This window comes from Acinonyx jubatus, chromosome A2 (genome assembly GCF_027475565.1).
Source record: "Acinonyx jubatus isolate Ajub_Pintada_27869175 chromosome A2, VMU_Ajub_asm_v1.0, whole genome shotgun sequence".
NCBI classification, from domain to species: domain Eukaryota; kingdom Metazoa; phylum Chordata; class Mammalia; order Carnivora; family Felidae; genus Acinonyx; species Acinonyx jubatus.
In genome coordinates this window covers 14,575,078-14,587,851 of record NC_069383.1, presented here as the reverse complement: position 1 = coordinate 14,587,851, position 12,774 = coordinate 14,575,078, and the positions used below count along the sequence as shown (strand labels likewise).

Here is a 12,774-nt window from a genome sequence, read left to right as displayed (position 1 = left end):
TAAAAATTGGATGAGGATCATGATAATTCAGAACTTGTGATAATTTGGATAGATTCAGCAGGCGTTTACACATATAGTGGCTGTCAAGAGAGGCTTTGCCAAAATTAATAATAATATAAATCAAACTGCCGAGGGGAATGTTAACATAGTTGAGAAAGCAAATGGTTTTCAAATATTTTAGAAGCAATTATACACAAATACTTTAAGTACAGATGATCTCTTCTGTCCATTAAAGCAGAACTGACCGAGATTTTTCCTCAGCAATGTATTTTTTTAAGGCTACCCGTTTATTCTAATACCTCAAAGTACTTGAAAGCAATATAACTTCAATTCTTTTTTATTGTTTACGTAATTGTGTTCTCACAGTTCCAGACTTTTTTCCTGAATCAATTTGAATACTCACAATTTTGTTTAATCTTATCCTTACTATAGTGCTGTGTTTTCTGCAGGGTTTCTGGGAAAGCCAAATGGAGCTCAGAAAGCTACACGGACCTCTGTGTGGGTAAGAGGGAACCTCACTCTTCTACCTCAATTTCTGCATGTTCTGATAAGGAAGTAATAACCAAAACGGTGATGTTGCATGTGCTTAGATCTTTCAAGAATCCACAAAGAGAGTGCCTGGCAGTACAGATAAGGCACTGAGAGGAGGCCCCAGGGTTGCCCAAGGGGGCCCCATCCTAGGCTGAAAGAATACCATTTCCCGGCCTTTAAGACCCTGGGGGTCTTGACCATCTCTCACCACTGCTGCAATCGGACACACTGGTCCCCGTGCCTCAGTCCCATGTGCCTTGATAACCCATGACTGGTCTTCTCAAGAACTTACCTAAACCTTACTTGGACCTGTTTTGTTCAACTGTTTGTTGACCATGTTTTGTTCAGCATGCTGTCAGCTATACGACCATATAATCTACCATCCAATACAGTACTGCATTGAACGTGAAAGGGGGTGCTGTTAATAATTACCCCAGGACAACAGTGGAAACTGAGACTGTCCTGGATATATTGGGACATATGGCCACCATAGCTTTCAGCCATGTAAAGTAATAGAGTCTCTCTTTTTTCCTTGAAGTTTCCCTTTTTATGCCTCTGAGTGTGCTCCTTCTTTAAAAAAAAAATAAATAGAATTCCAGAATCTGGTGAACAAACATATGTTCATATCATTTACTCTATTCAAGATTTGACAGACTCGAATCATATTGATTCTCAACATGTGTCTTTCCACACTGGAGCCCTAATCGTTTTAGTATGTTTTCACATCACTCCTCCTCAGCCACTGGGTGATTTTTCCCAGCTCCTTCTCCAGACCTCCAGGTCTGTGATCACCTTTTTAGGTGCAGTGAAGTTCTGTTCCTAATGTACATGCTAATGGGGGTCCAGTGGTTTGTGAATTCTTCTGTCCATGGGACCCATGGATCCCATCGTTCTCCCTGGGGGTGATTTTCAAAAGAGATTGACTTGTACTCTGTGGAAATAAACCTACCCTGGAGAGCCACAGTTTTAGCCAAGTTGTTCTCTCTGCTGTTTCGTTTGTTATGTAATCCTGCAAAAGTGATAAATTAAGATGTCATACTAGATGTTCTCCGTATTAGTCTGTTATTGCTGCATTACAAACCCATCTGAAATGCAGGGACTTCAACAACCAATTATTGTTCACCACGTTGCAAAGGCGTGGTCAGAATGGATTGATGTAAACTACACTTGGTTGAGCTTAACTGGGCTTTCTAGTGAATCTGCCAGGCCTCTGGGTAGGTAACCTCATTTAGGACAGGCTCTTCTCAAGGTGAAGGCAAACATTCAGGAAAGAAAACCTAACAGCACAAGAACATTTAACGTTTCTGCCGCATCATGTCTGCTAACATCCTATTGGCCAAATCACGTTAGATAGCCAAACTCAAAATCAGGGGAGGGAGCACACTCTGTGGTGAGGCCAAAGCAAGTCACTTGGCCAAGACTGACACTGATGGGGCAGGGACGTGGCACGTATCTTTCAATAATAAGCAACTCTACCTCTTTAAGATCCCTTTTAGCTTGGTCTTTACTTACTTTTTTTTTTTTTTTTTTTTAAAGTGCATTGCTTCTTGCTTTAAGCATGATAGATATTCAATAAAGGCTAGGGGACTGACCCGTTTACCTTTCTCTTACTCTGGTGCTGTTCCATGGCTTTTTAAAAGTTCTCAGTCCAGGTCTAATAGTGTCATTCTGTGGCTGACTTGCCAGTGACCTTGGGGACTGTCCCATACATTTCTGAGACATAGCATTGATTCAGAATGACAGTAGCTTCCCTGGAAGTAGGAAAAGGCCTCTCGCAGTTTGAATTCTAGGAATCACTTCCCTTGAGCACTTCTTGTGCAGATTTCCAGAGAAGAGCACTTGGGTGTTTTAACATAATTTTAAAATGTCAGATAAAGAGTTTATAACTTGTGGGTGGTGTGGTGTGCATGTCTGTATATGAGAGAGAGAGGAAGAGACAGAGAGGGAATTAGTTTCCTTGACAAGATATTCAATCAACCCCACCCCCCAACTTTAAGTTAACACTATTTATCCTTTTCATTTCAAGAAAACTTAAAGAGAATGACTTCAAATTGTAGAGATCGAAATCGCAGTATCATCTCTACTCTTTGTTCCTACCTCTGGTAAAAAGGGGAAGAAAGAAAGGTGATGGCATACTTTCTTCCTACAAAGCTATCAACCTTTTCTGCTTTAGAAAAAAAAGACGAGTCATAAAATGCTGACTTGTTGTTAAACATGTCCCTTCCTGGATTTGGAGGCAATACAGTGGTGGGCAAAGTCCTGACTGAGCTCTGTAATCCGGATGAGACTCCGTGTGCTCACCTTTTACAACAAAAGGGATGAACTAGCCTATATTTAAGGTCCATTCTAGCCCTAAAAATGATCTTGTGACTGCTTAAGTTTTAGCAAAATAATTTCCCTGGTTGGGAATGTTGAGGATGAACTATGTTCAATGAAAGATCCTTCCTTTATACAGTGATTTGGTTTAAGTTATATTAATTTTTAGACTACCTTTAGTTTTTAAGCAGATATTATCAAGACCAGATTGGTCCTCTTAAAAATTGGAATGATAGCATGATTCACCATTTGACAAAGGAAACCCCACACTGTTGACACCAAATAGAGACGCACTATGTCATTAGATGGCAGGATAGTACTAAATGTTGGAAGGAACATGGCAGAGAGGCCGTCCTCTCTGCTCTGGAATTGAACACCAAATATGGGGATTATTATGCTTATTACGTGGTTGTTATCATAGCAACTCAGTCAGAGAAAGGGTCCCCAAACTGAAGATGGGCTCCTTATCTACTTTCCCTCCCACTCACTGCCATGGGGAAGATACTGCTAGAGAAGCTTTCTGCCAAGAAGGGCTGACAACATCACTGTTTATTATCACCACCAACACCACCACCACCAAGAACAAAATGTCTTTACCAAGTATCTAATTATGTAGCCTGCTTTGCCATACTCTGTGCAGATAAAACTACATACACATGTAGTCTCTGCCTTCTTTGAACTTGAATATAAAGCAGATGGACTGGCATGCATACCTATACAGCTCTTATTCACAAAACTTGATTAGAATTCTTTTGAATTGCACAGAGTTGACAACATAATAGGAAGAGAGCGAGGCTTTACTGCTTTAGATAACCTTGAGTCAATTAATGGTTACTGGTTATCTTCTTCAGTCTGAGCATGAGCCCCAAGTTGGATTTACATTCCTTCCCAACTCCTAAAAGAATGGTATCAACATAACCCCCATACATTTGTGATTGGATATAAACAGGATGGAGATTATTTTCCCTTCTAATTTGTAACTGACTTTATAATCCAGTGGATGACAGCCTTTATTATGCTATTACTATTAATTACTTATAAATACTTACAGCAACTTAAGTTCAGCTCATTTGCAACTCCTAAAGGCTCCTATCTAAAGCTTCTTATCCCTCATACCATCCCTCTTGTAAATAATAGTACTGTCACTTTTCTTTTAGTTAGCCTCATCCCCATTTCTTCTTGCCCTCACATCACTTTGATCTTGATTTCTGGTATAAACTTAGCTCCCCCTTGGATTTTCATGCTTCTTGGCATCCATCACCTATGCCCCTCCATTTGATTAGTGGCCCCTCATTCTTGTATCCCTTTATCAAGCCAGATTTGTTAAATGATCTCATATATTCTCATTAGAACATTAAGTTGTAAGTAGGCAGGCATGCGCATTGTACATAACTCATAAAGTACAAACAAGTATACAGAAAAAAGTAAAACTGACTCCCACCTTGGACCCTTAGCCACTCCTCAGAAGCAACCTCTGTTATCAATTTCTTAATACCCAGATGGATAATATATGATTGATGTTGTTCTTTATCTTGCTTTTTTCATTAATGATATTTGTGAAATTGTCCCATTTTAATACATTCATTCTTGTTAAATGCTATTCTATTTTTTAAGGATTCCATTGTACGGATGTATCCTAATTTTAAAAACAAGTTCTCTGTTGATGAATACCTTTTGTTCTTATAAACAATACTGCAGGTAATATTCTTGTATATACACCATTGCTGTCTTGTGTAAGTATGTCTGTAGGATAAATTCCTAGAACAAATTATTAGATCAAAGATTATCTACATTAAAAAAAAATAGGTTTATTCTCTTTTTTTAAAGTTTATTTATTTTGAGAGAGATAGAGATAGCATGAGTTGGGGAAGGCAGAGAGAGAGGAGAGAGGAGAGAGGAGAGAGGAGAGAGGAGAGAGGAGAGAGGAGAGAGGAGAGAGGAGAGAGAGAGAGAGAGAGAGAGAGAGAGAGTATCCCAAGCAGGCTCCATGCCGCCAGTGTAGAGCCCTGATGGAGGGTTCAGATGCTTGAAGCCACGAGATCATGACCTGAGCCCAAACCAACAGTCAGACCCTCAACTGACTGAGCCACGCAGGTGTCCCAAAGATCATCTACATTTTTAAATTTTATTTTAAATTGCTCTGTCCAGGAGTTGTATCAATTTACATTCTCATAAATAAGTGTATGAGAACACCTGGTTCTCTCATGTGATTACCATTAAAATATGGTGGTCATGATTTTATATCTTTATCATGTGATGGTAGTTTTGATTTCTGTTTTCCTAATTGTGTGCAAGCCTCAATATCTTTTCATATGTTTAAAATCCATTGTATTTTGTTTTCTATAGAATTCTTTGCTACCTTTCTATCAGGTTAGAGATCTTCTCCCTATTTATTTGTAGAAGCTCTTTATATATTAAAGAAAATAGCCCTTTACATCTAATATACATTGCAAATATTTCCTCCTTTATATTAACTTTGTTTATTGTGCATTTTTGCAATCAGAAAACATTTTTTTATTCTTCAATTTAATCAATTTTTATGATGTCTACATTTTGTATCTTACTCAGACATATTTTTTTAACTTCTACTTTTCTAGTGTTTTTTATTCTAATTTAAAAAATTTACATATTTAAGGGGCACCTGGGTGGCTCAGTCAGTTGAGTGTCCAACTCTTGGTTTTGGCTCAGGTCATAATCTCACGGTTTGTGAGTTCGAGCCCCATGTCAGGCTTTGCACAGCTAGCGCTTGGGATTCTCTCTCTCTCCCCCTCTCTCTGCCCCTCCGCTGCTCACACACACACACACTCTCTCTCTCTCTCTCTCAAAATAAATAAACAAACTTAAAAAATTTTAGTTATTTAGTACATTGGGCATTTATTTGAGGGGAAGGACAGGAGTAGGCATTCACCTTTATTTTTTTTGGATGGTCGTGTTCCATCTGGAAATTCATTTTTTTTCCAACTGAAATGAATGTCATTTTTATCATTTATTAGCTCTCATATATATATTTCTGACTTCTGTGCTCCATTCTGCCTGATCACTTGCCATGCTACATCAAATAACCTCGTTTGGATACCATGCATGTAGCACCTTGTGGTACCTAGCAGCAGTAGAGTGTTCTAAGAGCATCTTTGCAAGTCTCAGACTCTGAAGCAATCTACCTCTCAGGGAACCTTGGGTCCCTGGACTGAAAACACAAAATCAATTTAGCAAGCAAATAAGACTTTGGTTAAAAAGACTTGGCACTTAGATAGAAGGTTCATGCCCACAGGAGATCAAGCTGTCTCATATGTGTCCAACTTGGAGGTTTTTAGCAGTGTTTTTATTTAATTAGCTAACACACATGAACTAATAGCACCTTGTCACCAGGCAGTGAAGAAGTTGAGAACTTTAGGATACATACGGAAAAGCAATGAAAACAATAAGGTCATTTCAATATTTTTTTAAGCTCAGATTCCATTGTGCCATCCATTAGAAGAGTGTGTGCTTCGGAAGTGAGTGCCATCCAAAAACTTCTCGCCATCATGCTTGTATACTATTTAGGTGCAGCTGAAAGGGCAGAGCCAAGATGGTTTGCTTTAATTCAGTCATATGGCTGGGTCATCAACGTGTGGGACATTTGCTGGCCCACTCCCCTAGATCAGAGTTAGAGGGCTCTGAAAGACTCAGCCCTCTTGCACCCTTGTGCCTCCTGGTTGGTCTCTAAGAAGACACAAGACACTTGAACACACTGGGCTTGAAAATGTGGCAGAGGGTGGGGTGGGGTAGAAACTATTGCTCTGTTCAAGAAAATACAAGCATTCAGACTCACACTGGGCAAGTCATACGGGGCGAGTGTTCTCATTTTTAAGCTGGACTGAGCTCAATAGAATCATAGATGGTGAAGAATGGCAGGACTCAGGCGGGAAAGAAGGCACAGTTGCAGAAAAGCCGTATAGGTGCTGATGCACAGGGGTCAAACAGTGAAGTTTCTGCCACTGATTTGGAGTGTGTGCCTCACAATGAGACTCATTTAGGTGTTTGACCTAAAAATGTGACTCCATTTTAAGAGGAATCGATGAGAATGAAGACTACAATGACCACCGAGAAAACACGGTATCCCTGAAGCCCTGGAATTAAGCACAGAAATCCTCAACTATATTTACATTTCTGGCCATGAGGCCAGACTAGGGGGCAAAATTTGGGTCTCCTAGCTTGGTAAAAGTTGAGTCTTTCACAAAAGTGTGGAAAAAAAAAATCTTAGAATCACCACTTCCAAGCAAGATGAGTCTGAAAGCAAAATTAATATGAGACCCAATGATCTGTATGCAGTAACTATTGGCCATCATTCAGTGAGTTAAATATCCATATTCTCACTGATCACAATAGATTAATCACTAACACTCAGCCTGTAAGGGCCCACTTTTAAGTGGGCACTTACACTGGTATTGCATTTTTGGGGGGAGTGCATTATTTTATAAAAATGAATACCCTGGTATAATTGGCTGGTGTTTTTTTTTTTTTCTAGGAGACTTCTAAGAGAAGGAAGAAAATTGTCAGTAGGAAAGTATGTGACAATTATCACCACTTGAAACTTGTAGCTCAATAGGTAGAATTATCAAAGGAACAATTGTCCTAAGATAACTAGGCAATCTGGACCAAAAAGGACAGAAGAGGGGTGCCTGGGTGGTTCAGTCGGTTAAGCGTCCAACTCCTGATTTTGTCTCAGGTTATGATCTCACGGTACATGGGTTGAAATTCTCTCTTTCCCTCTCTCCCTCTGAAAATAAATAAACTTTAAAAAAAGAGGAAAAGGACAGAAGAATTCTATTAGCATCCCACTACTCTTGAATAACCTTGAATAGACTCTTTACCTCTCCTATCCCTATCTTGGTCTTTTGTCAGACCGAATGGTGAATTACTACAAAGCTTCCGTTCTTCCTTGTGGTTTCAGATCACCTTTTATTTTAGTCTTCATCCAAAGACCCTTCTAAAGTTTACCCATTTATTTCTGGACTTGTAATCTCTTCTTTTAAAAATTTTTTAAAAATATTTATTTATTTTTGGGAGACAGACACAGTGCAAGCAGGGGAGGGGCAGAGAGAGAGACAGGGAGACACAGAATCGGAAGCAGGCTCCAGGCTCTGAGCTGTCAGCACAGAGCCTGATGTGGGGCTCGAACCCATGAAGCGTGCAATCATGACCTGGGCCAAAGTGGGACACTTAATTGACTGAGCCATCCAGGTGCCTCTTGGACTTGTAATCTCTTCTTTTACCCACTATTTCACACCACTTTCTTTCCCCTGTTCTTATTCAATGACCACCTGTAGGTGGTAGTTGCTGTAGGACTACTACTGTGCACATCTTTGTGACCAACACTCCTAAAGATCAAGAACCTATGTTAATTCCTCTTCCTTGGTGGAAAAAACATCAAACAGAGCATGCCAACTTACAATAGAAAATGGGAGTTCAAATGCCGGCTCGACTCTCCTATTTGCCACTGGTTAGCTTAATGGATTTAGGCCACTCTCCCTGCTTCTCAAAGCCCCAGTTTTCTCAAAATAAAATGAGGGATGTGGACTTCAACACTTTGTTTAATTATGAGCCTCAATGAATTATATATTTTACATTGTGGTCCAGGACACACACACACACACACACACACACACACACACACACACCTGAAATAAAAGTCTTACAAAAGAATATTTAATTTACTGTAAGATCCACACTGAACTATTCTATTATTTCATGAAAAAAAATTCAAGGTGGTCACAACTCTCTAAATCGGTTTTATAACCACTAGTAAGTCAAGATGAACAATTTGAAAAGCAAAGGGCCAGATGATGCCTGAAGCCCTTTGCTTGATGGCTCAACCCCAAGAGTCTGCAATTGAAAACTTTTTTTTAAATGTAATGTTTATTTATTTTTGAGAGAGAGAGAGAGAGAGCAAGCTGGGGAGGGTAGAGAGAGAGGAAGACACAGAATCTATGAAGCAGGCTCCAGGCTCTGAGCTGTCTGCACAGAGCCCGACATGGGGCTCAAACTCATGAATCACGAGATCATGACCTGAGCTGAAGTTGGATGCTTAACTGACTGAGCCACCCAGGTGCCCCAGTAATTGAACATTTTTATAAGCCCCTGTTTTTGTGGTGGTTTAAGACTCTGGGAAATCTCTGACCAGATCGGCAGCTGAAGTAGAATGTAAGCCGAAACCGTTCCTCTGGAAACAGGGCTCCGGTCCCTGACTGTAGAACCAGGGCCAGCACTGGCTGCCCAAGAGCACCTTCCTTCTTTAAAATCACAAGTTCAGGCATTGTTAAAATTACTTCCCAGTCTTAACACAGAATCTTCCAAGCTAAAAAAGCTTAACAATATATCGGTTGACAACTTAAAACATCTCTCGTGAAGATTTTTGCACTGAGGATAAATACCTAAGTAATTTATGCAAAAATCCTGTCTTAGCTTGTTATGGCCATCATTGCTTACTTCTAGTGGATAGGGCAGCAGAGGGAATGGCCTAGAAACTGGAAGTGACCCCATTCACTGGGGGGTCCAGGTATGGAAAACTGACCAGGCTGTTGGTGTTGATAGCAGGGTCCAGCTGATGAGCAAAGCACCATGTTTAAAGGGTAAGAAATCAGCAGTTCCCCATTCTAGCGAACACTGGCCATCGTGGACAGTTCAGGAGAACGCTGCCCACAGAGAAGGTGTCAGTTGGACAGTAATCAGGCCAGCAAGCAGGAGTCACGAAGGCCTGTCAGTGGACAGTAGGGCCCAATGAGGGAGTGTTCTGGGAGTCTGGCAGGAGGCATGCAGCAGCTCAGGGGGAGAGGCGTGGGGACAAATCATGTACAGGCACTCAGTCCTAAGACTGGGAGCATGATGTGAGGCCCAGGATGCAGAAACCAGACCCAACCCTGTTATCAGCTGGGGACAAAAGATCTATCCTGGCTGGAACAGATCAAGGTTGAGGATGCTGGGGGTTGTTCCACTTCAGGGGACAGGCTGGACTGCAGGTGGGGAATAAGCACTTGACTGGGGAGAGTGCAGGGTCTCAGAGGCAGGGAAGTCAGCCTTAGATTTTCAGTTTCACATTCCTTGACATATGTTTCTGAAATCTACCACTATAGCAGGTTCAAGGTAGAAGGGAGCTCATTCTCCATCAGTGAAAATCCAATATGGCATCAACAACTTCTTTACCCCCCTGATAACAGCCCTGCACAAATGCGCCCCCAAAGAACAGAACATCTCAGATTGAAATTGCATAAAACCTCTATTTCAAGCTGATATTTTCAAATAATAAATTCCATATTTAATTGAATTGTACCTGCAACAAATCCAAGTTGTTCAACCCAAAATGCAAAATAGAATTATGTAACCTAGCCATGAATCACTGTGGCATTTGCCAAGGCATTCTCCCATCTGGAAGCAGGTCCAGATAGCACATGGCATTACGCATACCTCTTCTGTCAAGAACTGTTTTGCACAGATAATCTCAAAAATTGCACACACTTACCCAATTCTTATGGCTCGCAACCCTAATTAATTGAGAATGCAAATAGCATTCCTATTCTGTCCAAAAAGAAGAGTGACAAACCATCTTTGATTTCAAGATTTTAAAGAAGTTATTACTCAATACAAAGGAGCAACTAATTCCCAATTCACACAGAACTTAAAGTTCCTCTTTATCATTATTTTGGGAGCAGAGAAACTTTTTTCAAGTTCTTGGAACACTTGAATGATTAAAAAAAAAAAAACAACAGTTTTAAATCTTGTTACTCATGTAGGGCAAAAGGCAAAGGCATCTAAATAACTAATAAGTCTAGATACATACTACAAACTTTCACACAAACAAAAATCACATATCATCACACACATGTGAAATTCTACTAAATTTTGAACTATCAGATTTTGTCTTTAAAATGGACCATACTCTTTTTTCTTCCACGGGACTCTTAAAATCTTTTAGAGTTTGGGTTATTTACTATGCATTCCGATTATTCCTGGTCAGTCTTATGTGTAACACTTCCACAGCTGTGCACACGAAGTAATTCCTAGCAAGGGACTTCCAGGTTTTATGATGCCTGCATGCCTGGGGCACACCATAGCAACTTAATTACTAAAATAGGTTCCCTGATTATTGTTTGCATCTCAAGACCATGCCCCTAACAGCTTCTCCCCCATCACACCCCAAAACTGCAAGAATTTTGCAACCTATTATACAAAGTTTTCCACTCTGAGTAAGGTTCTGGGTGTATTGGCCTATTTACAAAGGCCTCACTCTCTGGCATGTTCTTCGGGCTCCCCACATTAACCACTAAGGAGGCACTGTTAGCAGATGATGCTATTTTTGCCTCTGTTTAAAGAGGAACTTATAACCTTTGCCCTGGGCCTTTGGCTGGTGGATGGCCCATTACCATGTGTTAGGTGGACGTGGTGAGCGTGGTCTTTTGTGTTACAACACTTGCCAGCACTGCCTGATACTACTCGGGCCATAGAGGAAGTGGGCATACAAGTATTGATCAAGACTACTGCCTCTCCCAACAGGACCCTTGGGGAAGGAAAGCCAGGTCCTCTCGGGGTCACCCTCCTCCATCTCCTCCATTGCTAATGCAGTGCCTGGTGTATATCAACCACCAGAGAGGCCATCGTTGAGTGGACCTTCCACTGTCCTTTGAAGGGCATCTGTAACTGTCCAAGTTCTCTTCTCTGATTCACTGCCAGACCACAGGTTTTGTCTTATGACTGACATGGCCACTGGATTTTTCCCAAAGACTCCAGCCTAAAGATTCTTAACTGCTTCCCCAAAGTCTTAGATGACTCTGGTAGAGTTTGGGTTCCTTGGACCATCCCAGTTCTTTGTCCTCCTTAGCCTGCGAGCCCACCATGATGCTTTATTTCCTGAATGGACACTTAGCATCCTGAGCTCTACCCTCCCCCACATCCGTACTTGTTAAGGAGTACCAGGCTTCAGTGTCTGAGACCCACAACTGACACCCACAGAATAAAGATTCCATCTGACTCAACCGAAAGGGTCATCATGCCTCCACATCCCACGGTTGTGGCATTAATGGGTCCCCTGATCCCTGGTCAGATCCAGGTACTGAGGATGGCATATGCATGAAGGACACTTGGCTGGAGGGATTTTTTTTTATTTGTTGTGCTAAAACACAACACAAAAGTCACCACCCTAATCATTTGTAAGTGTACAGGTCAGTGGCCTTAAGTACATTCGCAACCATCGCACCACCCATCTCTAGATGGGTTCTAGATGAACCCTTTTCATCTTGAAAAACGAACTCTGTACCCATTAAACAACAATGCCTCATTCCCCACTTCCTCTAGCCCCTGAAAACCACCATTCTACTTTCTGGCTTTATGATTTTGACAGACTTACTTCACTTAGCATAATGTCCTCAGGGTTCACCCATGTTGTAGCATGTGTTGGAATGCCCTTCCTTTTTAGGGCCAAATGATACTTTACTGTATGGACATACACATTCTGTTCATCCACGCATCTGTCTGTGGGCACTGGGGTGGCTTCCACCTTTTGGCTGTTGTGAACAACGCAGCTATGAACATGGGTGTACAACGTAGCTCTTCGAGACCTCACTTTCAGTTCTTTCAGGGACATACGCAGAAGCAGAACTGCCGAATCACATGCTAATTCTTTTTTTAACTTTTTGAGGCACCACCGTACTGTTTGCCGTAGTGACCGCACCATTTTCCATTTGGAGAACATCTTGTGGCAGCGCTTTATTATTCCCTTTAACCATGGCTAAGTGGCCATGACTTCTTGCCTTCAAACCTGGAGCGTGAACTCCTGAAGAGGTTTAAAGTTCTCCTTGTGCTCTGGAATCCAACTGGTCAATGTGAACCACACAATCCTCGTTGGAATGCATGGCCCCAGCCATCTTGCCCTGACTTCCTGTTGACTCTACGCCA

General features: G+C 41.2%; 1 protein-coding gene and 1 long non-coding RNA gene across 5 annotated transcripts in view; one reads left to right on the top strand and one right to left on the bottom strand.

Moving 5' to 3' along the window:
- The window catches only part of TBXAS1 (thromboxane A synthase 1), a 154,054-nt gene that overhangs the window by 37,600 nt on the left and 103,680 nt on the right, over positions 1-12,774 (top strand). The window contains exon 3 of the mRNA XM_027075592.2: positions 450-502. Within this exon, the coding sequence (XP_026931393.1) occupies positions 450-502 (53 nt within the window). The remainder of the gene's footprint in view (positions 1-449; positions 503-12,774) is intronic.
- LOC113604175 (uncharacterized) overlaps positions 1-12,774 on the bottom strand; it is a 173,279-nt gene that overhangs the window by 59,980 nt on the left and 100,525 nt on the right. The window lies entirely within an intron of this gene.